The sequence below is a fragment of the Podarcis melisellensis genome (assembly GCF_964234715.1).
Source record: "Podarcis melisellensis genome assembly, chromosome: 4".
In the NCBI taxonomy this organism is placed as follows: domain Eukaryota; kingdom Metazoa; phylum Chordata; class Lepidosauria; order Squamata; family Lacertidae; genus Podarcis; species Podarcis melisellensis.
In genome coordinates, this window is record NC_138531.1 from 68,286,783 (window position 1) to 68,313,759 (window position 26,977).

At 41.4% G+C, this 26,977-nt stretch overlaps 1 protein-coding gene across 1 annotated transcript in view; it reads left to right on the forward strand.

Moving 5' to 3' along the window:
• MYH15 (myosin heavy chain 15) overlaps positions 1-26,977 on the forward strand; it is an 83,364-nt gene that overhangs the window by 32,379 nt on the left and 24,008 nt on the right. The window contains exons 18-31 of the mRNA XM_081908322.1: positions 1,374-1,447; positions 2,390-2,477; positions 2,611-2,728; positions 3,937-4,060; positions 7,128-7,264; positions 7,748-8,003; positions 13,270-13,512; positions 14,245-14,421; positions 15,038-15,183; positions 16,467-16,557; positions 19,492-19,881; positions 22,894-23,020; positions 25,043-25,161; positions 25,554-25,750. Coding sequence (XP_081764448.1) covers positions 1,374-1,447; positions 2,390-2,477; positions 2,611-2,728; positions 3,937-4,060; positions 7,128-7,264; positions 7,748-8,003; positions 13,270-13,512; positions 14,245-14,421; positions 15,038-15,183; positions 16,467-16,557; positions 19,492-19,881; positions 22,894-23,020; positions 25,043-25,161; positions 25,554-25,750 — 2,287 coding nt within the window. The remainder of the gene's footprint in view (positions 1-1,373; positions 1,448-2,389; positions 2,478-2,610; positions 2,729-3,936; positions 4,061-7,127; positions 7,265-7,747; positions 8,004-13,269; positions 13,513-14,244; positions 14,422-15,037; positions 15,184-16,466; positions 16,558-19,491; positions 19,882-22,893; positions 23,021-25,042; positions 25,162-25,553; positions 25,751-26,977) is intronic.

The following is a 26,977-nucleotide window of genomic DNA, read 5'->3' on the forward strand; positions in this document are numbered from 1 at the left end:
CAGAAATAATTCTTAAATAACCACATTTGCAACTGTCCTCTTTGGGCGCCGCAGCAATTTGCAGGTTTCCATAAAATGATGTTAAATAAGTAGGAGTGTGACTCATTACAGAGACTTAGCTGTTATATCCTACAGCCACAATCAATTTACAGAATATTTATTAAGAACCTCATATGAGTAGATGTAGTTGTCATGAATCATAAGAGGGTGTCTAGAAGACGCAGCCAGAATGCAGGCTCCATAACGCAAATTGGAGAAGGAGCTGAGCCAAAATAACACAACCTGCCACTCGCACATCATTGCAGGTAACTAGGAATCATCATCTTGCCTGTGGGGATTTTTTGTTTTTTTAATCTGCCACGAAATGTTATTCCTGGGACTTGTTATGTGGTTTTCACACTATGTCTGCCAAAGGGCATGGCCGTCTTAGTAGCAACATGAAACACATGGCACAACTCAGGTCTTTTTTACACGGACGCTTACTATCAGGAGAAGCTTCCTAATGCCGAGAGCCGTTCTGTATCAGAACCAACACATCTGGAGCTGATGAGGTCTCCTTCCCTGGTGGCTGGATGGCCATCTGCCAGGGATTCTCTAGTCACATCCTGCATTGTTGGCCCTACATGGATCAGGGGACTGGACTAAATGACCCTCAAGATCTCATCCAGTTCTGAAATTTTATGCTGTAGAAAAGAGCAGGTGTCCTCTCAGATTCTTTGCAGGTCTTCAAAACTGACTCCAGTTAGCCCCATGTGCGGTATACCTTCAAAGCAGTGTCATACCACTTTAAACAGTCATGGTTTTTCCCCAAAGACTTCTGGGAACTGTAGTTTGTTAAGGGTGCTAAGAGTTGTTAGGAGACCCTTATTCCCTCACACTGGAGCTGCAGTTCTCCAAGTGGTGTGACTGTCATTCTCTCTTCCTCTGGAACTCAGGGAACTCTAGGAATTGTAGCTCCGTGAGGGTGCATATGAGGCAAAATCACACTAACCCGACAAGAGTGTTTGGAGTATGATCAGGGTATGCTTAGAGGATACTTTACACCACAACAACATAATGTTCTTGATGTTATCTGTAACCCACACATGGTGTTAAGCACCAGAATATATGGCTGACCTATTAAAACTGCCTTTCCTTTCTAAAATGTTCCTTTGGACACTTTTCCTATGATGTAATATTTAACTTAAAACCGAAGCAAATGCCTCATGGAAAGTCCCCTCCATGAAGTTCCCCTAATTAATCAGTTTAGATGCCTATGTTGTCCCTGGCCTACTAAGCCATTGATAAGCATGCAAACTGTATTAAACATTTCTACTTCATGTCAGTGCTGTAATCAGTATTTAACTTAGTTGCTCTGTCTTTTTTTTTTTAAGCACAAGCTGATAAAGGTGGAGAGAAGAAACGCAAGAAAGGTGCTTCCTTCCAAACTGTGTCATCCATGCATAAAGTAATTTTTCATTTCTTTTTTAAATGTAACTTGTCTGTTGTCTTTGTCATTTTACACCAACGAGCTGGAATATTCCTAACAGAGAACCTAAAATAGTAGAAACAGGCCTACTTACAAGACCTGATTGTCTAGCTTCCTTAAGTCATTAGCTGTACATTTTATTGATTTCCTCTTCTGATTCAGCACTTGAAGCCAGATGGGTAAACTATACTCAGCTGTCATAGCTCATCAAGGATGGGGTTCAATACAACCACCAACACATCCAGGAGGACTTCAAAAATTACAGGGTTTTATTCCATAAACTTTAAGGGAATAGAGTATACTTTAGCTTATGTCACAATGAACTTGTTAACCTTTAAGGGACCATAACAGACAAACAGTGTCAATTCTTGCATTTGCAACAACGGTCAAATATGGCTAGCCCTCTAGAAGTTGTATCCAAAACTTAGCAGGTAGTTGGCATGGTTGGATTTGACAACATCAATTGCTTATTTTGGGACCGGGATCAGAAGCTACAGTTAGATACTGGCACAGTTTAATAGACCATAGTTTAAACTCACCACAGTTTGGTCCTCTTGCAATGTAACTGCGAACTGTGCTTAATTTAAACCAAGACCTGGGTGCTTCCAGCCTCCTTCTCATGACTACATCAGATGGGAGGTGAGGAGAAGCAAGTGCTTGAGCAAGTTCATTGACGTAGCTTAAACTATGGTTTAGTGTTACATCCAAACCAGAGCAGTGATTGTGAAGCAAGTGTACTAAGAAGTAACCAGGCACCGGGAAGTTGTGGGCAACAAAGGAGCTACAGTAGTCCCAGTGTGTGTACCTGCCTACTGAATCACTTCTTTATCCCATGGAGATGGGTGACTTGCTCATCAGATGCTTGTTGTTCTGGAATGTTCCATGATTTTGCTTGTTTTAATCTCCCTTTCCTCTCCAAAGGAAAATTTAAACAAACTGATGACTAATCTGAAGTCCACATCTCCCCATTTTGTGCGCTGCATTATTCCCAATGAAACAAAAACTCCAGGTAAAGCAAATCCAGCATTTATTACATTTCAAAGATACACTTTTCTTAGGTCTCACAATACAAATCATTATCTCCGGTGACATGTGATAAAGCCACTCTAAAATAAAATCCTCACGTTGGGTTTTCTTTCCAGGTGCTATGGACCCTTTCCTTGTCCTTCACCAGCTTCGTTGTAATGGTGTCTTAGAAGGAATTCGTATTTGCCGCAAGGGATTTCCAAACAGGGTTATCTATGCCGACTTTAAACAAAGGTATCGTGAAGATCAGTGGCCTAGCCAAGTTCTTACTTCTTTTGATCCCCCAAACCCAATAAGCAACCTTCCTTTTTAATCCTCTTAATTCACTTTTGGATGGCTTTTTTCATTTACTTGATTGTTCTTTCCGCAGCTGAGCTGAATCAAAAATTTTGCACATGCTGGAAATTTGGCAGATGTGTGGATTTTGGCCCAGAATTTTATTTATTCATAAAAGTATTTCTAGACCACCAGTTCATACTGGGTGTTATGGAAGTTCAGCTGCCTACCTACTTCAACTTCATTTCGGCCAGGGCTCTCTTTTGGCCCAGCGTCTGTTAGCATGCCTGCCTTAACCCTGTAGCTTGTGAAATGCATGTTTTTGAACATGTACTTAGCATATGTCTCTTTGCCTCCAGCCACTGCACACCTGGGAGTTGGGCAGGAGGGTAAGAATCTAGACAGGATTGCGCCCAGTTGCCTCTATGTTGTCGTATTTTTATTTTAAAAAATCAGTGTTATCTACCCTAGTTTTGAGGAAACAATTAAATGTCAACGTCTGTGCCATTCCTTTTGGAAAAAGGAAGTTGTCAGTGTTTACTGCTGCTGCTGCTGCTACAGCTATATAAATCTTCATCTGGAGAGAGATCAGCTCATTATGTTTAGATTCCGGAAGGAGAAATGTTTTTAAGTTTGTTTTGTTAATAGCAATGCTATTACAGGGAATATTTATGACCCTTTGCTGCTTTAAATGCTTTCTATAACTTAAAGTTACAGGGCAAAGTTTGCTCAATTGGCTGTTGGGGTGAAGCCTTGGAAGTTCAAAGCTATCTCCTTTCACCCTAATCTTCCTTATTTTACATTATTATCTAGCTAATGTGTTGGGGGCTGGGTTAATGAGGGGAAAAAAACAAATGACTGCTCTGACTTCACTGGTTAATTGGGTGCATTAATTGAGGAAGGGCCAGAGATCAGTGGCAGAGCATATATTTTGCATTCAGAAGGTCCCGTGTTCAGTCCTTGGCATCTTCAGTTTAAAGAAGTAGGTAGCAACTGATGAAAATGGCTTCAGCCTGAAACCCAGAGAAACCCCCATATAATGGGTAGAAAGGCAGAGAATCTGGTCTTCTTTCTGACATACCTCCTGTATTCCAGTGTAAAGAGAGGCATAGCAACCTGGTCCAGAGTTTCATCTGCGTACACATTTTTTAATCTATTCTTGCCAGGTACCGCATTCTGAATCCTTCTGCAATTCCCGAGGACAAGTTTGTAGACAGCAGGAAAGCTGCTGAAAAATTGCTCGCCTCTTTAGATATTGATCATAACCAGTACAAGTTTGGACACACAAAGGTAAAGCAATGGTTTCAATCTTTCCTTGAGGTCAGTTAATCATCTGAAAGAATCTGATGCTAAAACACTGTTGAAGGCCTGGATGGATGGATGGATGATCACTTGAAGATCAATATACACTATTCTGTCCCATCTATGAAAGAGTGGTGGTTGTGGGGAAGTAGGAAATGACATCTGGTTAAAGAGAGGCTATCATCCTATAGCCACTTACCCAAGGATAGATAAAAAAACCTCATTGGGGCTTACTTCTGAGTAGCTTGTATAGAATTGTGCATTGATTAATAACAAGTGTTAATCAATCCCATACACATTACATCAGTTAAAATAACAACATGACAATCGTGGAAATCAAGAAGGTAGCTCCCCACAGATGATGTGTGGCACCTAACACATTACACCAAATTGAGGCTCCTTGTGTGTCATTATTCATCTTTAAGCACCCAGGCCAAGGGGCAAGCCAAACAAATATTCAATAAGAACAAAGATTAATGCAGGTAGAAGGCTAAATACAGAGACCCCCATGGTAATAACTAGGCAGGGTGGATCCACCCATTAAAACAACTAGATAGGTTGGGCCTTCCTAGTCCCCCTGAATTCAACCCCTGAACAATAAAATTGCAGCATGACTAACAGTCAGCACAGCCAGGCATGGCATATAAAAACAACCTTAAAAGCAAAAAAATTACCTGGCAAATGGCCCCTGGAGTAAAACAGTCTTCACTAAGTGACAGAAAACAGCAAGAGAATGGCACCACTGCCATTTTCTCGCTTCCGTTCTGTGTTGTATTTGTGTAAATCACTTAAGATTTCTACTGAAATATAGAACAGTATACAAGTTAGTTAAGGAAATGAAAGAGAGGGGCAAATGGTATCTCGTGTGACAAGTATTCCAAAGCACACAAAGAAGGCTATCTAGTCCATGGGTAGGCAAACTAAGGCCTGTGGGCCGGATCCAGCCCCCTTCTAAATCCGGCCGATGGACGGTCCGGTTATCAGCGTGTTTTTATATGAGTAGAATGTGTCCTTTTATTTTAAATGCATCTCTGGGTTAGTTGTGGGGCATAGGAATTCGTTCTTTTTTCTTCTTCTTCAAAATATAGTCTGGCCCCCCTCAAGGTCTGAGGGACAGTGGACCGGCCCCTCTGCTGAAAAAGTTTGCTGACCCCTGATCTAGTCACCATTGCTGCCTTCACAGGCAGCTTGCAAGGCTTATTGGAATTAGAGTGCAGAGGACCTGGGCTCATGCAAGGAAGTTGGTTTGCAAAAGGAACCCCATTTCAATAAACCTTAGCCAGAAATGCTGTTGATTTTCGTGGGCGACGTGTTCTAGTTCTGTGCTAGACACTATACGGTTGGCCGTAGTGAGAAATGGGATGTTGCACCAGGTGGGCCTCTGGCCTGATCCAGTCAGTGGTGGACTTTGGGCTCTCAAATTTCATCAGTGCCCTGTGCAACACTAAAATTTGGTGCCCCCTGCCTCTCACATTCTGTTCTATGGCAATGTTGTGTGACCCCCTGCAGTCCAACACCGGGGGCCCCCCTGCAGCTCACACCAATTATGCTACCCTAAAACTGCCTCTGGATCCAGCAGGTCTCTTCTCATGCTAAAATCTCTAGCACTGTTCAGAAAACCGATGTGGAGAAGTAAGGGAAACACCTTTTCTAGCACTTCAGATTAAATGGCCAGAATAAATGCACCCCATAATGTTGAATGTCAGATCAAATTATAAAACAGGAAGGAAGTAGATCAGAAATACCACCAATTGTCTACCACCCAAGGATATATAATTCACAGCTCTGATTGTACCTGTAATGCTTCAATTGCCATTCATCATTACTAATAGCTAGATTTTTCAAAGGAATTGATGTAAAAGAATAGAACTAATTGCCACTTTTATGAATAATATTTTTTTTTAAACCTTGCCAAGGGTAGAGACATACCCCCTAGCTTTCAAACATCCAGATATGTCTTTATTCTTTTTCTTTGACTTTTTAAAAATATGGCATGCTTTTTGCAAGCTGGAGTATTGTAATATAGGGTAGATATAGGATAGTCTGTCGCTATTTTCAATTGCATACTGGTAAGTTCAGGATGCACAATTATAGTTGATTGGGAAGCCTTGAACAACAAATCTCCCCCCCCCCCCAACCAACTCCAGGCTTTTTGCAATAAGGAAAAGGGTGGTATAATTCACTGGAAAAAAGTGGGGAAACAGTTTGATGCAACAGCATCTGATCATCTGGTAAACTAAACAGAATGGATGCTCATTAAATAGCCAGTGCTGTCCAATCTCTCTGCAAACACATCAGGATGAGAGTTCAGTAAACAGGTCATCTGGAAGCATTTACAAAATAACATGCATAGAGCTGTAGAAATTTATGATGCAATCCTATATATATATATAAAATTTATTAGTTTTTTTAACATATTATTTTCAACGGTAATTAAACATACTTTTACATCTTATTCAAATTTTTGACTTCCATCAATCCTGTCTGAAAATTTTCCAATCTAATCTCTCAGTATGCATTTCTTATCTTCCCTATTACATTTCAAACTCATAACCAATATCTCTATCTTTTTCTACTTTGTAACACTTTGTATATTTCTCCTTACAAAACTTCTTGTAGTCCTACTAGCGTAATTTGTTGATTACAGTTGCTCTTCAAATAATTCATATACTTCTTCCAATCTTCTGTAAATCTCTGGTCCCACAGGTTTTGAATCCTGCCTGTCATTTTGTCCAATTCTGCAGAAATTTATGATGCAATCCTAGCCATGTCTGCACAGAACTAAGTGCTACATATTACCAGGAAAGGGGTCAGTGGGTAGGATTGGAGCTTTGAGCTGTTTTGAGGAGCAACAGAGCACACAGGACACTACAATGTCACTTCACCTTCCCTTGGTACAAGATTTTACACTATTCAAAACCAGCCAGTATAAGTTGTGTCATTAGTAATCTGACCCAGTTCGCACTGTTGTTTTGGAAAACTAAGATTGAATTGGACCATATTACATGTCAAGGGTTTGTTGAATTTGTAAGTCTTAGGTTCATGTACATTTCAGGTCTTCTTTAAGGCTGGTCTTCTGGGACATTTGGAAGAAATGAGGGATGAGAGATTAGCCAAGATTTTAACACTAATTCAAGCAAGAGCCCGAGGCAGATTGATGCGCATTGAGTTCCAGAAGATCGTAGAGCGAAGGTATTTATGTATGGACAGCTTATGTCATAGTAAAGGTAAAGGTAAAGGACCCCTGAAAGTTAAGTCCAGTCGTAAACAACTCTGGGGTTGCTGCGCTCATCTCGCTTTACTGGCTGAGGGAGCCAGCGTTTGTCTGCAGACAGTTTTTCCAAGTCATGTGCCCAGCATGAGCAGTGCACGGAAATGCCATTTGCCTTCCCACCTATTTATCTATTTGCACTTTGACGTGCTTTCAAACTGCTAGGGAGCTTACCCTGTCCTTAAAAATTTGGACTGGACAGTTTTCAAGAATGCTACAATGATTACCCGTCCAAATTTGGGCCCCGTAAAGTATCTGCGCCAAAGATTTGGCTTGAAAAACTTCTAGAGCTGCTGGGATGTATTTGCTGCCCCGTCATGGGGCTCACCCCATAGATACCTTTGCCCCATTACAGAGATCCTATGAAGCATGCTCAGAGGAGTGTCTTATTCTTCTTACACCAGGGATGCCCTGCTTGTGATCCAGTGGAATATCCGAGCTTTTATGGTTGTGAAAAACTGGCCTTGGATGAAGCTTTTCTTTAAGATCAAGCCTCTGCTGAAATCTGCAGAAACTGAAAAAGAAATGGCCAATATGAAAGAAGAGTTCCTGAAATTAAAGGAGGCCCTGGAAAAATCTGAAGCCAGGAGGAAGGAGCTTGAAGAAAAGCAAGTATCTCTGGTGCAGGAGAAGAATGACCTGCTTCTTCAGCTGCAGGCAGTAAGTGGACCAAAATTATTTTGTTGTTGGAATATAGACCCATTTGGGGGCAGCAGCATCAGACACAAAGTGCGAGCCTCACTTTAAAGCTGGAAAATCACACTTTTTTAAAAAAACATTGTGAATACAATTCATATAACATTTTATTGCATGGCACTTGCTATGAATCATAAAGTGGAATGAATAGTGAAACAGAGCTCTAAAGACGTAGCCCGAGCAATTATTAATATGCTGCTCAGTATCTAGTAAAAATAGAATCTACAGGCACTCGTGTTGTTTACAAGAACTGGCTCTGACTGAGAACAGATTGCCAAACATTTCCGCATTTGGGAGGGGGGAGTATGGAACAGAGAAGATAACTTGAACCTTTCCAGATATGCCAAGGGGAAAACAAACACTTTCTGTTTGATTTGACTCATTTGCTGGTGGCCCGGGGCAGTGGTCCGCATGCTGTAGGTGATGATGGTTCCAGTAGAAATCAAGGGAGGGGTTGCCAACAGGTAACCTCAGACTGAATCTTAAATAGAAATATTACACAGTTTGGGAGGTTAGCTCTGCCCCAGGTTATTACAAATTTATTTGGGACGCCTTGTAGCAAGGAATTCATAGAGGAAATGAATAAATAATGGAAGGTTTTTTAGTTCAAAGGGGCTTGCCTGTTTTCAAGACTGTGGTTCTGCTAGGTCTTCTGGGCTGGAGGCATCAGAGTCATAGGATGACAAAAGGTCCTCTTCAGGTGTTGACAGAATGGACTCCTCCTCTGCTGGAACTTCCAGGGCAGTGGGGACTTCCAAGGTTGGCTCAGAGGGCAATTTCCCTCCAGTGACCCTTTGTTCCCCGATGAGGTGTCAAATCAGAAGGTTATAACAAGTAGGCAGAATATCACCCCATAATGTTAACAGCAGCAGCACCAGCAGCACCATACTGAATTCACTAGGGATAAATAAAGTGTTGCACGCCTCCCAAATCACCAAGCAATGCAAGATTCCAGGGGTTCTGTGCAATGAGGGACAGTGGAGACTGTGGTGTTTTTATGATATATGGTTTCTTTACACAGTATTAACTTACAACATCAGCACCCCATAGCTTTCCCTCTAGTCACAGCCTTGAATTTAAGTAGACTTCTGCTTGCTTCTAGTCCAGCTCACACACAACTCTGACACTTGTGCTTCTCACTACCAATCAGGTGAGGGAGGGGCCCCCACTCATTTGCCCTCTGGCACAAAGCCACTTTCTTATGGTAAAAAAACCCCATATTTATGGGCCCTTGGCTGCTTCATTCAACAATAGGATCCTCCATTAGCTGTTAATCTTTGCTGGATCCAGGAATAGAATTGAACATTGCTTTTTAAATACCAAGGAATTAATGCAAGATAGCAAAGGAGCCCCAAATGGATAGAATAAACCTGCACTAGGCACTTTGAAGAGCTCAGGCCAGCTTCCAGATTAAGGATGGCTCCAGCAACATAATCAGGATTCCCAAATATTAACCTTTAAAAAAACAGTTTGAGTTCCTTCAGACGAACTCTTTATCAATTTCACTTTTTCTGCCCAAAGTGGAGAAGTAGAATTGACATGGAACGCCTTTATCATTCAGCCTGGACACTGAGATCCAGCTCCGAGGGCCTTCTGGCAGTTCCCTCACTGCAAGAAGTGAAGAGGGCCTTCTTGGTGGTGGTGCCCACCCTGTGGAATGCCCTCCCGTCAGTCGTCAAAGAGATAAGCAATTACACAACCTTCCATAGACATCTGAAGGAAGCCCTGTATCAGGAATCTTTCAATGTGTGATGTTCTGTTGTGTTGCATACCTTGTTGGAAGACACCCAGAGTGACTTGGGCAACACAGCTAGATGGGTGGGGTACAAAAAATAAATTATTATTATTGTTAGAGTTGGTTCACACATTCCACCAGGAGGCATCTGTTTAGAGTAATCAAGTGAGGCAAAATCAAGAGAGCACATACATGTGTGAACCAGCCCCAAGTCTAGGTGCAAAGTTAAATTGACCAAGCTTTTTCACGGAACTCCAAATAAAAAACTCCCTAAAACTTAACAAAACGATGGGGCATTGCAGTAGAAGTAGACTTGCTGTAATAAAGACCATAATTTTATTTTATTTTTTAAAAATTGTTATATATATATAATTCCCTAGTGATTATTATATATTATATTATATTATATTATATTATATTATATTATATTATATTATATTATATTATATTATATTATATTATATTATATTATATTATTACACACACAGAGAGAGACAATTACACAAATTAACAAAGGGGCACTGTCAATTATGCCACTTCTCATTGGTGGTGTAATAGGGATTGCTCCATAGGTCCTTGTGACAGACAGACAACCATCACATTACGATCTCAATATTTAGAAAAGAATAGCAGTTTTTCTAGTGACTAAATATTGCAATAGGAATGTTGAGAGAATGTGATTTTCTGCAATAGATGTGCTGTCTTGAAACATAAACTCCAATTCTCCTGCAAAGAAACAAGCAATATGCTTGCATTTATTATATTCAGAGCAATCATATTGGAAAGTCTCTTTAAAACTGTGGACATGTGCAATGAGAGATGTACAAACTACCTAGCAAAACCATGATAATATGTAGAAATTAACAAAGGGGCACTGTCAATCTTTTGATCTACAAAATCTGGAAGAAAGAAGTTCTTTTTATATTACAGTATTGAAGTTCATAATTAAATATTCAGAAAGTTTCTTCCTCACAGTAAAAGACAGACATTAGGAACATTCATATTCAGTTGTGAGATGTCAGCCTGTATATTTTGTATTAAATTTAGACTTCTTGGGAATCTTTATCTCTAAATAAGTACATTAAAAGAAAATAACAATTGCTTTCCATAATTTGTTCAACTAAGGACTGGCGTCTTAGTTTTGCTTTGCATTAGTTTACATTACTTTACATGCAAATAAAAGAACTGCAATACTTAAAAGGCTTGGATATAAATACTAATGTTTTTCATCTATATTCCAATCAGTTGAGTTGGTTACCATGGCAAACCACTGAAGCAAGGAGATGTTAAACTTGGGAGATGTGGCATTTTACATGCAATTTGCAAGCATGCTGTTGAACTAGCAAAGAAATTATTTGAAAAGATGACAAAGAATGCAGATTTTAAATTTTTGAGAGCTTACAGCACATTCCAAACTGAGTGACTGTTTATTATTAGTACACAGAATGTTTTTAACACATAAAGTGGTTTGTAATCACTATCATGTTCATCTTCCTAAATCCCTTGTGGGACACTATTATTTTCATTCAAAAGACGAGGAACTGTGGCTGAAACAGTCAACTGAATTGTTTCCAGATGGCAGCTTATTGTGCAGTCAGTGTTACTCATGTACACAAGTCTTTTTCAACATCTACATGACAATGTTGTCATCCGAATGCCAGGCCATACCTTAATAATAATCAGTTTTCCCCCTACCATAGAAAATCCATAAAAATAACCCATTATACTGTATATCTGCAGTCACTACTAGGGTGTAAACTCGATTGCGTGTTTTTTGTGGTGAGAAGTTTGTCACATAGGTGGTGACATTTCAGTCAGTGGCCTCTAATGCAAACCCCTACTGCCATTTGCTCCTCACCTGTGAACCACCTAGCTATGTTGTTTGCGACAACCCACACAGTCTGAGTGTGCTTATTTCCCCTAATTGCTGCATGCTGAAGGCATTTTCAGATTTCAGCAACCAAGCCAGAAGGAGCTCTTCTCTCAAGATCTCCACACAGAACGTGTGGGATTCTGTCGGAGACTGTAATTGAAATGGTCTTAAAAATATTATTATTTAAATAATGCAGAGGTCTTACCTGAGATTATTCTAGTGTCAGTCTTAGCTAAAGACTTAGCTAAAAATAAAATAGCCCTCTAGCACAAAACATCAATATTAACAAAACAAATGGAAATGGGTATTGCCCCTCCACCCAAAGGGCAGCTTTCCGTTTTGCCTGTTGTGAAACATGATGACTAAGGCTGATAACATTTGCTCTTGTAGACTTCATTCTTCATGTAGAAATATTTGCATGTGTAGGCAGTACAGAAGGGTGGAGGAAGTAGTGGAGTGCAAAGGAAGAGCAACTGAGGGAAGGGACAGCAAACAAACATCCAGATAAATTCCATCCAGCTCTGCCCACTGGTTTGGATGGCAAGTGGCGAAATAGCAGTGAATAGCTATGACTGAAAAATGAGAATGTGTGGAAGCAAATGCACACAGAGGAAAATTAGATCCAAGGCCCCCATCTGGAAGCATCCCCTATGTCACTAATATATTCATTCATGTCTATGCATACGCAGATATGCTGTTGTTGTTATTTAAAGCAGGCCTTTTTCACCAGGAGGGACATTTTGCCTCAGAAGGCTTGCTTAGCAATCCTTTGGCTTTTTCAGGGGGTTAGGGGAAACAATTATGTTCAGAAGAACCTTTCTGTCACCTGCAGGGTTGATAGATCCAGTTACAGATAGGTAGCCGTGTTGGTCTGCCATAGTCAAAACAAAAAAAATTCCTTCCAGTAGCACCTTAAAGACCAACTAAGTTAGTTCTTGGTATGAGCTTTCGTGTGCATGGTATCTGAAGAAGTGTGCATGCACACGAAAGCTCATACCAAGAACTAACTTAGTTGGTCTTTAAGGTGCTACTGGAAGGAATTTTTTTTGTTTTGACTAGGGTTGATAGAGGCAGTGATATGGGTCCTATCTTGGCCCAACACCTTTTATTTTGCTGCATAGCAGAGATGGGGAATCTGTGGCTCTTCACAAGTTATGGGACTGTAGCTCCCATCATGCCAGACCATTGGCCATGCTGACTGGGTCTGATGCAAACTGTAGCCTAACAACATCTGGATTGCCACAGATGTAATCCCACTGTATAGTCTCTGCTCAGCTGTTACATTATCTTCCAATGGTGTGTTTCATTGTTAACCTTTACCAAGAGGACTCATAATGGGTACATTTGGTGAGGGGGCAGAAATGAATACCAGTCATTCAGGCCTGTTATCTATCTACAGGGTTATGAAGGCGCCCAGAATTAATGCGCGGAACAATTAATGTCAATTATCTCCCAAGCTGTTCATATCTGATCGTTTGTCTGTGCGTGAGATTGATATATCAATCTCGCAATGTGTGAGAGCACATGCATCCTCGGGAGAGAGAAAATTCGTGGATGAGAAGCCGTTTGCTACATAAGTTTTCTCCCTAGCCACTAACGCAGTCCCTTGCAAATCCTGACAGGAGCAAGACACCCTGGCAGATGCAGAAGAACGATGTGACTTGCTGATTAAATCTAAGATCCAGCTGGAGGCCAAAGTCAAAGAGCTGACTGAGCGGGTGGAAGATGAAGAGGAGATGAACTCTGAGCTGACGTCCAAGAAGAGGAAGCTGGAAGATGAATGCTCTGAGCTGAAGAAGGACATTGATGACCTTGAAATAACACTGGCAAAAGTGGAGAAAGAAAAACATGCCACTGAAAATAAGGTAGCTTTAATACTTGGCCATTTAAAAAAAATCCACCTCAGAGCAGCTTTATGGCAGTGATCAATATGCAACTCTATAATTTTCCAAAACTCTTGGCTGCGAAAAGATCTGGCTACATGCTCCGCCCGTACTATGTCAGGCTAATAAGAAGACAGCTATATTTTTGCACATGGGAGCAGTCTAGGGATTCTTTGAAAGACTGATGCAATTTATGAACCAGGAGATCTGTGATCTTGCTATCAGCAACCTTCTGCCTGGTCTATTTAATATATTTATACTTTGTCTTTCTCTCACAATGGAACTCAAGACAGTGTACATGTGGTTCCCAGGAGATCTCCTTTTAGGTACTGACTAGACCCGGACCAGCTTACCTTTCACAAGGTGGCTACATCATGTCCCTTAGACTAGAAAGTTGTTGTGCAAGTTGTTTCTGGCCCTATATTTGGTGCCCGGATTTTCATGTTTTAATAACTGGGAATTGAACAGTACCACATTAGACACCTGATGTATGCTATTTGCTTTCCTACCTGATATCTGGAATTCAGTTCACATGAGCAGATATCCAAAAAAGCCAAGCACCACTTGCATGGATGAAAAATTATTTGTGGGAATCAGTCCCACATTCATACATAGCACTCGGTCCACTTCAACCGCAGCGCAGGCAGGGAAGAGAAACCTTTGAGCTAAGATTTCTTTAAAAAACTTCTGGCCTGTGTCTTCCTTCCCCAACAGGTTAAAAATCTGACAGAAGAAATGGCAGCACTTGATGAGACCATCAGCAAGCTGACGAAGGAAAAGAAGTCATTGCAGGAAGCTCACCAGCAGGCCTTGGATGACCTGCAAGCAGAGGAGGACAAAGTCAACACGCTGAGCAAGGCTAAAGTGAAACTGGAGCAGCAAGTTGATGATGTATGTTTGCGCTGCTGTTCGTTCACCTAGGTTGTTTGGGGGTCGGGGTTGGACATTCAAGTGGCTTTGGTTGTCCTGTTATAAATGTTGGACCTATTATTGAAATAGGTGACAATGAAAGTCGATCTGTTGTTCAGTTTCTGAATGGAAGGTAAATACAAGGAATTCATTTGCATTCCAAGTTTCACATAGAGATGCAGTGGTGGGGCCATAGCTCAGTGGTAGAGCACACCAAAGTATAATCCCTGGGTCTCCAGGTAGAGCTGGAAAAAGACTCCTGTCTGGAGCTCTGGAGAGTCACCAACAGACTCAGTCAGTGTTGACAATTTGGAGCTGGATAGATCAGTGGTCTGACTCAGCATGGTATCTTCATATGTTCCTATGAATGGTGGGAAGCGGGAGGTAGTTCCACACCCCTTTCTAGTATTTTGTTCAGCATGTTATTTATGGGGAGAGAGATCAGTCTGCATACATCAATAAAAAGAGGATTCGGTTTCGCTAAACTTCAGTATGGCTTACAGTACCTGAAGATGCTGCCAAACGTCTGTGGTCTGCCAAGAACTTGAAAAGTTGAGTGGCTATTTTCTCCCATATCTGTCCCTTTTCATTTCTGTAGCTCGAGGGCTCTCTTGAACAAGAAAAGAAAGTGAGGATGGATCTGGAAAGAGCCAAACGCAAACTGGAGGGTGACTTGAAGCTGACTCAAGAAAGTGTCATGGACTTGGAAAATGATAAGCTGCAGTTGGATGAAAAGTTAAAGAAGTAAGGTGGTGTTAGATTTCTTAGCAGAAGAGGCTGTTTTTATACTGTAAAACATTCACTGCCCTATGATGCTTTGTACTCTGTGTAAAACGCAAGAAGTGAGTAACAATAATATCTTGCAGTGCCACTATATTTTCAGTGCCTGCCAAAAACAGGAGGTTTGTTTAGTCCCTGGTGAGTTGCCATATGTGGCTGGTGGGTGTGTTTAGCTTGATGGGTCAAAGATTCTGTAGGCCTGCTATACACACACACACACACACACACACACATCACAACTAGAAATAGGGTTGCCTAGTGAGACAGTTCCATAAAACAGTAACAACATAGAAAATAGAAAGGTAGACCAAATTTGCTACCTCCAAGTGGAGGGCAGCCGGCCAGATTCAACTCCCCATGCTCCAGTCTGCTTTTCTTCCTTCCATCTGGTATGGTTTTGTGCTCCACGTCATAGCAGATTGGGCTTTGGCAGGCAGATCAAAATGCAGTTCACTTAACCAGCTTTTCCCTCCAACAGAGTTCTAACAGGTACCAAATCTCTGTGTTACTTAGATTGCAAATTTGCAGGCAGCAATTTCCTAAGGACCTTGAAAAGTAGCAGGAATGAGTCATATTCAGGCATTATAGCTCCTGTATGGAGCATCAGAAGGGTAAGGAATGGAGCCACACTAAGTAGCCAGTCCCCCTTTTCGTAGTGTGTGCTGACTACTAGTCCTGTCCTTGGCATCCTTGCATACAGTGTGAATGTACAGTGGTGGCTGGTCTTCCATCCAACCTGGAATTCTATGTGGTTGGGGAGAAGACTTCACATGTGCTGCTGTACACACGAACACCCCTCCCTGCAAGGGGGGGGGAAGGTTAGTCATGCATGCATGTGTTGCTCTATGCAAACACCTGAATAGGGCTATAGTGACTGTTTTTTTCAACCCACTTGCGGAATGAAATGGAAAATGAGTAATGACAAGGATTTAGAAGAGGGGACTGGAAACATCATTCTTAATATGAAAGCAGAACAAATATTCGAGGGTTGGACTCCTGCCAATCAAGAAGCATGGGTACCCCCCCAAAAAAATGTATAATTTGGAAAACAATTGGATTATATGATATGTATTGTTATAATTTGGACTAATTGGTTTGATGTGTTTAATTTGGTAATATGAAACTTTATAAAAAATATTTTTAAAAAATGAATAGGGCTATGGTGATTGTTTGTTCTGAGATGCCATTTCTACTTAAAAGCAACCAATTACTCCATTGTATTCAACCCCAATCTATTGCATTAATAGGAAAGAATTTGAAATCAGTCAGATGAGCTCCAAGATTGAGGATGAGCAGGCCATAGTGATGCAGCTCCAAAAGAAGATAAAAGAGCTTCAGGTAATTACTCCTGCTCTCTTTCTCTCAGTTCTGGATATACTGGACATTGTATTGTAAGAAAGCCTTGGGCTTTGTACAGGTTGTAATCCCATTTGATCTGAATTCCAGGTTATTAGAAATCTTTTAAGGTCACAAGAAAAGCTTCTGGGTCAGATTAGACATCCACCTCTCTCTCTCTCTCTCTTTTTTAATATATATTTATTAATTTAAAATAAATACATTTATGAAAAACAGACATACATACAAGTAAACAAACATACAATCGAACAAACAAATAACAGAAAAATCAAACAAACCACCACACTATAAGATATAAGAAGATTAATATAATTATCATCATATATACTCCTGGTATTGAACACAATTATAGAATTTATAGAAAAGAAATTTAAAACTGACTTCCAATTAATTTCACTGTCCTTTGTCTATCCATTACTTTATACCGTACAGTTACATATTTCTTGTATAATTTCTTTTTACCTCCCTACAAACTTATATTTATACAATACAGGGATCAGTCTCATTCTGCCTGATTAGACATCCATTTCGTTCATCACCCTGTTTTCCAGAGTGGACAGCTCTGGGAAATCTTGAAAGCAGGGATTGAAGGTGACAGCTTTCTCCCATTGTTTGGCCTTCTCCTTCCCAGCATCTGGTATTCAGTGGCCTACTACCACCAAACCTGTAGCTATCACTTAGCTGCCAGAACCAATAGCCAGTGACTATAGATGGTGGGACGCGGGTGGCGCTGTGGGAAAGACCTCAGTGCCTAGGACTTGCCGATCATATGGTCAGTGGTTCGAATCCCTGCGGCGAGGTGAGCTCCCGTCTTTCGGTCCCAGCTCCTGCCCACCTAGCAGTTCAAAAGCACCCAAGTGCAAGTAGATAAATAGGTACTGCTTTATAGCGGGAAGGTAAACGGCATTTCCGTGTGCCGCGCTGGTGCTGGCTCGCCAGAGCAGCTTTGTCACGCTGGCCACGTGACCCGGAAGTGTCTCCAGACAGCGCTGGCCCCTGGCCTCTTAAGTGAGATGGGTGCACAACCCTAGAGTCGGACACAACTGGCCCGTACGGGCAGGGGTACCTTTACCTTATAGATGGTGGAGAAATTAAATTAACTGTGCATTGAAAGGTGGACCTAACTAATTTGCATATTCCCAAACAGTATGAGAACAGAAACACAGCCAGCCTTCAAAATTCACACTTCTCTGAATTTTGTGATGCAATTCTTCAACCAAACAGTGTTTACAAAAATGTGTCTTATTAAGTGAAATTGTACATAAACATGAATATATTAGTGAAAATAAAACACAACAATTCATTCTATTAGGGGAATCCTTGCAAAAGATTTGGGTCAATCAAAACTGCATACAAGAATGGGTTTAATTCAGAGAAATTCACAACAATATTCTGATGAATATTCATGAGGATTAAAAAACTAGCAAATTTTATAACTTTGTTCCGTGTCATGTGAAGAGCTATGTTACGTAAAGAATGAGGAGGAGGAGAAAGACTTTTGGGCATATGGTTTGGCTTTTTCTATTTGTTGATTTCTTAACCTATTTTAAAGGCTCAGAAAAGGTTAAAAAATTAAAACCAAATCTACACAAACACAGAAAATAAAATTTATAAGATGCTCTTTGGAGAGCAGCTGGAGGCTATGTGTGTGAATTGTTTACGCATATTGGCTCTTTTCAGACCTTCAAGTGAACATGTAGAGAAGGATGTGGAGCCTAAGTCCTCCCAGATATTGTTAGATTCCAACTCCTATTAGCCCCAGTTCATAGTCTGGCTTGGGAATGAGGGGAGTTGTGGCCAAACGTTATCTGGAGGTCCTCAGATTTCCCATCCCTAGTCTATAGGCTGAGAGTGAGCACACTCTGCTTTCTCCCCTTCTCAGCATGTGTTCACTGAACATCTTCACAGGGCTTGTTGTGCTGGATTTTGAGGGTGAAACCATTGATCACAAGCAGGCTTAAATGAAATTCCATTCTTGAGCAACAAGAATCCTAATAACAGAAGGTGCCTTGTTGAGTTGGTGGTTGGGAAAGATAATAAGAGACACATTTGAAGGAAAGATATTTAAGAAGAAAGCGATGGAAGCAGGGAAATTGGCTTCTAGGCAGTATATCCTTAATGGAAAGGGAACATTCGCCTCTGACTGTATTGTCCTTGGTTACAAGCACCTAGGGGCTTGCGAGTCAGTAAAAGAACAGAATACACCTCAGAGGAAGACAATGTGAATTGCAGCAATGTGTTAACACTGGCAACAAAGTTTGCACAGAAGTAAGAAACTCTGTCAAGAATAAAAACAGTCCCTTTGGCTGCTGATCTATGGAGGTTCTATGACCTCCTTGGTTTTGCAGCTGCCAAAGTTGCTCTTTCTTCCCTCTGGAGGGGGTGGGATGTGGCATTAATAATTCTGCAACTTGTTTGCTGCCCAGAGGCAGAATGTGTGACTAACCAGTTTTGACAGTTCTAGTACAGAGGTGAATTACGGAAAGGGACCACAAATGCTTGCTGTTACCCTATATTTCACCCCCTACTCACAATTTTAAAGTGGCAGGGGACACTCTTTGTAACGGAATACTCCACTTCCAATATTATCTTGCTTTTAAAAATGTCTATTTTGCCATACTGTTGGAGCCATCCTGCACAATATTAGTTGGAAGTAGTTCCCAGTGGGCAATGGAGGTAAGTGTAAGTAGGACTGCGGTCTGGGTGTCTGATGTCTTGGAAAGATGGCAGAGAACATTTCCCCAGATGATCAAAAACATCTAACTGAGTTGTAATTCATGATTTAAAGTTCTGATCCAAATTCAGAGTGAGAGAACACTCTGAATTTGAGGCTTCAGGGTTACCACAAAGGTTATTTCCAATGTCTGTGGTGTCTAGGGCTATACTGTTATGCTCACATGCTTCTCTGTCTGATAGGCCCGCATAGAGGAACTAGAGGAAGAACTAGAAGCAGAACGAGCTGCCCGCGCAAAAGTGGAGAAGCAAAGATCAGACCTGGCCCGAGAGCTGGAAGAGCTGAGTGAGCGGCTGGAAGAGGCTGGGGGCGCCACTGCGGCACAGCTGGAGATGAACAAGAAGCGGGAGGCCGAGTTTCTGAAGCTGCGGCGGGACCTTGAAGAGGCCACGCTGCACTACGAGGCAACCGCAGCTACACTCAGGAAGAAGCACGCAGACAGCATGGCGGAGCTTGGGGAACAAGCGGACAACCTGCAGCGGGTCAAACAAAAGCTGGAGAAAGAGAAGAGTGAGCTGAAGTTGGAAGTGGACGATCTGTCTTCCACTATGGAGCAAGTGATCAAGGGAAAGGTAAAGCCTCTGGAGATAGGGGTATTTTCAAGCCAACCTGGATTAGCTACAACCAAAACTAAAACCATTCAGTTCCACAAAGTCAGATCAGTGAATCAAAAATAGGAGGCTTTGTCCAGCCAAGTTCTGCTGGGAGTAGGCTCGCTGAAATGAATAGAGCCAAGTTAGTCACATTCACTCATTTCTTAGGGGAGTTGCATTCTTTGAATAGCTGCAAACAATGTTCATGCAATACATCAGGTATGCATATAGAAAAGGCCACACAGAAATGCCAAGTGGTTAAACAATGGAGCAAAATATAACAAATGGTTGGATCCGAAAAACTCTCTGTTCATGTGGGGATGTCATTGATTTTCTTTCCTGGCTGAGCCCTCCTGCGTCACATTATGTGTCAGTCACACACCGGAGGGTCTCTTGATCTGCTGGAACAGCTTTTCAGGGGGTTGCTGGGGGGAGAGGGGAGCTGTAGCCAGGGGGGTCACTAACTCCCAGATACAAGCAGAAGAACCTTTTGCTCTCAGAAGGGGAAACCTTTCAATCCAAGAATTTGCAAATGTAAAGCAGGCAATTGAGAATCACAGGAAGGAGTAAGAGAGGAAGTACAGTGTGTGTGGAGAGGCAATGACAAAATATTGTTACACCCCACGCCAATCTCTGAGCAGTGTGAGATTCCAGGGGTCCAGGCACTTACCAAGGATTTGTGTTTCCTTTTGGAAATGAGGCACAGCAGACACTGCAGTGTTTTTATGATATATGGTTTTTTACACTGTATATAGTACTGAAGTCTACAATGAAGAGGTTCCCAGCATTACACTTCAAGAGGGTCTCTTGCTTCTCCCACAGCCCTGGATCTAAAACAGAAATCAGCCATGTTCTCTGTCTCCCTTTACAGCTTGTCACAGTTTTGCTAGTACATCATTACTAACTGCCATCCTTAAAAAACTAACACCAGCCTTTTGTCTTATTAACTAAAATCAGAGCCTGGGGAGGGGCTTCACCCATTTGGATGTCTGGCACTGATTCTCCGGATGATCCATCTGGTACCTTTGGTTGGGTTAAAGACTCAACCATTATCAAGTGGTTACCTCATGAGGAAGCTGGCCAGCGTTATTTCCAACCTTTGCTCAATCCAGGAATTTAAGGATTTGCTTAAATTTGAACCCTTTTAGGGGAGTCTGATCCCACCACAAACTCATAAGTTTCTCCCTTGAGTGCCTGTCTTCTCTGAGAATCATGCTTGCCTAACTTCTTAGCCTTTAAGTGTCCATTTTAACTTCTTAAATTAATTATATACAGTCATACCTCATGTTACAGACACTTCAGGTTATGTGTTTTCGGGTTGTGGACTGCAGGAAACCCGGAAGTACCGGAACAGGTTACTTCTGGGTTTCGCTGCTCACACATGCACAGAAGCGCTAAATCATGCTATGCACAGAAGCGCCAGATCGCACCGGTGCCCGCGCAGACGCAGCACTTCAGGATGCGAATGCTGTGGGTTGTGGACATGCCTCCGTCACGGATTACATCTGCAACCCGAGGTTCCACTGCATTTACTTTTGCTCATCTTACTATGCCTTACAACTCTAGGATATTCACCATGTTGAATCAGACACTGGGTTTTCTAAATTTTTCTCCACATATCATTCTGTAATCATTTCTAAAACTACTCCAGTCGTACTTGGTACTAGCATTTTGGCAAACCATAATGCATCGCTATTAATAAATGTCAAAATCCATATTAGGGCAATATATTTATTAGGCCAACCAAAATATCACCAAATAGCATGCAAGCTTTTGCATCCTCTAATAATTCATAGATATTCTGATATATTTATGATGGCTTTGCAGATCACACTATTCTCATACAGAATGCTAAACTAGTATACTTTCTGATTTTGGCAGGAGGGGGAATGAAGGTGGAGTATGTTTTTTTCCACATTATGATCTTTGGAAAGCTCTCATCCTCCGTAGGTTTTATAAATGATATACAGAACGATTGAATAATACTCCTCTGGGGATATTTAACTCCCAAGCAACTCTTAAGGAATCTCTTAAGAAGGATGTGTTTATGGCTCACAGATGTGTAATTTTCAGTGTGAACTTTTTTCTATCGCATCAATTCAGTTCAATAATTTAGAGCTGTTATTAATTACATGATTGAGTCCCTTCCATTTGCCACACACTGTCATGTAACGATTTCTACTAGAGAAGTAGCTGTGCTAGTCTTTTGTAGCAAAAGCGACAAAGATTTTTGTGGCACCTTAAGCACTAACAAATTTCATATGGCATAAGCTTTTGTGGCCTACAGGGAACACTGCAGCTGATGAAGTGAACTCTGGTCCACAAAAGTTTATGTCATAATAAATTTATCCATCTTTAAGGTGCCACAAGACTCTCAGTGCAAACAACAATCATATAGTAGCTCAGTGTGTTTGCTTTTGCTTTTGTATGACTCCAGTAAGATATTAACAACAAAAAATAATGTTCTTCTTGTCAAAATATATTATATAGCTGAAGCAAACTGGTGAGTATGTATGTGATAAAGACAAAAGGTTGTCGTAGTCTTGCATGCAAGATTTTGTAAGTCTTACTGTACTTTGAAACTGTTGGACACAATTAATTATTTTAAACGAATCTGTTTTTATTATTCCTTCCAGTAAACTGAATCTTTGGTATATGCATATAAAAATACTTTTTAAAGTATATCATGCAGCTATTGCTCTTTTTCTAATTATAATTGTTGGTGGGCCCTTTTCATTTTTGCAAATTTTGTAAACCAAATTTTACACTTTGCACAGAAATTGTGGCCCTAATGTTGGATGGTTTATGTTTTGCCTCCTGAGTTTCTAGACTAATTGGCATATGCCAAGTTTTATCTTTCTATTACATAGAAAAAGATTGTCATGATCTTTCTGAATTGTCAGATATTGGTCTTTTTATGGGACAAATGAGATGAGCAATGCACTTTGATTGGGATTGGGTGTTTGATTACCTTTGTTCTAACCACATTAGGCAAATGCAGAAAAACTCTGTCGTACTCTGGAAGACCATCTCAATGAGGCAAAAACTAAAGTGGATGAGATGACTCGTGTGGTGAATGACCTCACTGCCCAAAAAGGGAAGCTGCAAACTGAAAATGGTAGGTTGGGCAAACACTGTTATAGCCATAGGAAGTGTGAGCATGGCAACACCTTATATGAGTCAGGCGGGATGCTTGAAGATTTAATTCAGTCCGCATCTTTATGTGGTTGCAGAACAATCTGATTTGCACTCACTGAACCACTGTGTGGAATGAAGAGCAGTTATCATTTGGATACTGTATTTCTCCAAATTTTGTGAGAAATTTTCTACTCCACACACACACACAAAATATACATAAAGATTTGCCAGAAATATGATGAACACACATTATTTAATTTCATCCTTTTTGTTCTTTTTAAAACTTATCAGAAATAAGTATATCAGAAATACACTGATCTGCCCATCCCCACATAATTGCACATGTGCAATATTTTCATGAGGAACTCATGTCTCTTTCTTCTCCCTTTCCCCTACATAAGAACAGGTCCCTTTCATCTGCTGGTCAATTGCTTCTTCCTTTCCATCTAGTTTTCTGTCCTCTCCTTATATACCTGTCCACATGATGAAACATGGGAAGTGAGGGAGGACCAGCTTCATGGCTATACAACATTTATCACATTGACTCCCAACCTTTATTGCTGCTGTTGATTTATGCTGGATGCTCAGTCGAAGTTTTCCTGATGCAAAATGTGCTTGTCTTTCCACAACACTCCATTCATTGCCCACCAAGGACTCATTCCGGTTCAGCTTGCAATAACAGCTTTCTGTGATCTTTTCCCAATTGGCAACTTCTTTTTCCTGACGGGATGATATCATTTTATTAGATTCCTGGGCATGTTCAGACATGACTCACTCAAAGTGGCTTACAAATAAAAAGCAAACATGAAAACAACAGTGACCCAATCATGAAAACACAAATTGAGAAATCCAACAACATGGCAAGAAGCAAAAATGCAAAGAACAGCACTAACAAGCAGCAACAGAGGAGACAAAACTTGGTTTGGAAAAAAGAAATGTTTTCAGTTGCTGGAGTGGGGTGCATCACAAATCAAGAGGAAGTTACTTCTGCACATGGGGTGTCACCATAGAAAATGCCCTCTTGCATGTTGTTTCTACCCTTGCCATAGAAGGCAAAGGCAGGGGAGATGGGTGTGCTAGCTAATCAAAGGACAGCCAGATTCACACAGGACAAGCTAGATCCCAGCTGCTTAGGTTGTTATAGCTAATAACCAGCACCTTGAATCATGTGTTCACATTATTGTTTTTTCTGGTGCATTTCCAGCTCCCCCCTGCCCCCCACCAGAATGCATCATTAGCTTCTGATTCATTTCTGTTTGTGTAAACACTAGGAGACATTGAGGGGCCGGGATGTTTGTACCCTATGCAAAGGTGTTCACCCCTTGGCTAGAGATGAATTAGGAATGGCTTAAAGACTCTGGTCGGCATGAAGCTGGTTTGAAAACAACACATCAAACAGTAGTATTTTATAACAAAGTACAGGATGCATTTTGGATAAAGTCATGTGAACACAGATTAAAGACTCAGCACGGGGGGTACAGTGACTGCACAGTAAACGGCCCTAGAAGATTGACTGGGAGTTGACAGAATAAGGGGGAATCACATGACCCCAGAAGCCAAGATTTTAGCAGCGGCATTCTGCACCAAATGAAGTTTCTGAATGGTTTTCAATGGCAGCACTGCATAGAGCATGTTACATAGAGTGTGCAGCATAGCATATGAGCACTTTAATATTGTGATCAGTGGGACTCTCCCATGCATGTTTCAAGTCCATCATCAAATACTACAGTTTCCCCAGTTCCTTTGGCTGTGTCCAGAGGACTTCTTAGGATGTCACCTGTCATGCTGGCATAGGCAAAATGTGGATGTAGCTAATTATGTCCAATGCCACAAAATCCCCAATTTACCTCATCAAACCACCCCTGTATGCCTGAAGGGCAAAAGGGTCACAGGTTACTTTCAATTATTCAGAACTCCTGGGAATATCTTCTCCTTGCCCTCTTCCTCCCTTGTCATGGAAAGCTGATGCTCATCATCTTTTTTTGTGCTACCCCTCCGGCAGGTGAATTTACAAGACAGCTGGAAGAGAAAGAATCGCTTATAAACCAACTTTCCCGAGGGAAGTTGTCTTTCACTCAACAAATAGAAGAGCTTAAAAGGCAGCTGGAGGAAGAGAGCAAGGTAAGGCTTTGATTGAGGCTCCCAACATGATTCTGACTCAGCTTGAAACGACGACTCGGTTTTAAGGTATTGCCCTTAAGCAGGTATGGAACCACATGCGCTCAAGTAAGTGCAGTGAAATGGGACTTAAGTGCATAAGCTGAGGATGTGCCTCAGTCTGTAGATATTAGTGAATTGCAGGCTGCTGGGGATACAATAGTCGCAGTATGACTGGGAAATGCTGTGCTTGCTATTAAGGATTGAGACAGTGTGATGGAAGAAATAGGAATACAGAGTTTGGAAAAGGGGAAATTTCCAGGTGGTGAACCCACCATCAGAACGAGTTTCAGTACTTGTAGTAGCTGCTTTGTCCACAGCTGAATGTGCTAACTACAGCGCCCCCTCTCCTACAGTCAAAGAATGCCCTCGCCCATGCTTTGCAAGCTGCCCGCCATGACTGTGACCTCCTACGGGAGCAATTTGAGGAGGAGCAAGAAGCCAAGGCGGAGCTTCAGAGGGCACTTTCCAAGGGGAATGCGGAAGTGGCACAGTGGAGAACTAAATATGAAACCGATGCTATTCAAAGGACTGAGGAGCTAGAAGATGCCAAGTAAGATATGCAAGAAATGCCATCCTACGTTTCCACATGTATTCTTGTTTTAAACTGTTACATTCTAGATCACAGACTGCATGCAGTTCCATGCAGTGAGATCATAGAATCTTAGAGCCGGAAGGGATCCAAAGGTCATTTAGTCCAACCCACCCCCCTGCAATGCAGGAACCTCGGCTAAAGCATCCATGTCAGATGCGATTATAAATTACAATCCAAACATATCAACGTCTTATTTCTTATGGCTTCCTGTTGCAATCATGTCAGTAATCCAGGATGATCAGGAAAACAAATGTGAGCCTGCTCATTACTTGAGAAACTCATCTAAGGCATCGGTTCTCAATCTGTGGGTCCCCAGATGTTGTTGGACTACAACTCCCATCATCCTTGAGCTCTGGCCTTGCTAGCTAAGGGTGATGGGAGTTGTAGTCCAACAACATCTGGGGGCCCACAGGTTGAGAAAGGCTGATCTAAGGCATCCCTGACTTGGGTGGTAAGACTGGTGACTGTGTGTGATGCCCCAGTTAAAGAACTCACTCTAGACATTTTTCCCTTGCCCTGTCACTGCTATCTTTCAGGTGTCCATGAAGTTTCATTTACCATTTTACCACCCATTCACTCATTTTGGAGAGGTCCTTGTGGAGCTCTTCATGGTCTCTTCTTGTTTTAACGACCCTAAGCAATTTCATGTCATCAGCAAACCTGGCCACTTTACAACTTGCTCCTAACTCTAGACTGATTATGAACATGTTGAAAAGCACAGGTCCCAATATTGATTCTTGGGGGACTCCAGTTTCTACATCTCTCCATCTGCCCATTTATTCCTACTCTCCTGCTGCTTAACCAATCCCTGATCTATAAGAGGATCTCTCCTCTTATTTTTTGACTCAGGAATCTTTGGTGAGGTACCTTGTTGAAGTCATTTTAAAGTCCAAGTGCACTATATCAACTGGATTGCATCTACCTATGCACTTGTTGACACTCCAGAAGCCATGCTGGCTGTTTTTGGTTATTTTATCTTTCACAATACTTTCCACCAGTTTTCCCAGGGCACACATTAAGCTATCAGGCCTGTAATTTCCAGGATCCCCCCAGATCCCTTTTTTAAAAAATAAAATAAATTATGTTACATTGACTACTTTCCAGTCCTCAGGTATGGAGGTTGATCTGAGGGACAAGTTTCATGTTTTTGTTAGAAGATCACCAAGTTCACCTTTGAGTGCTTTG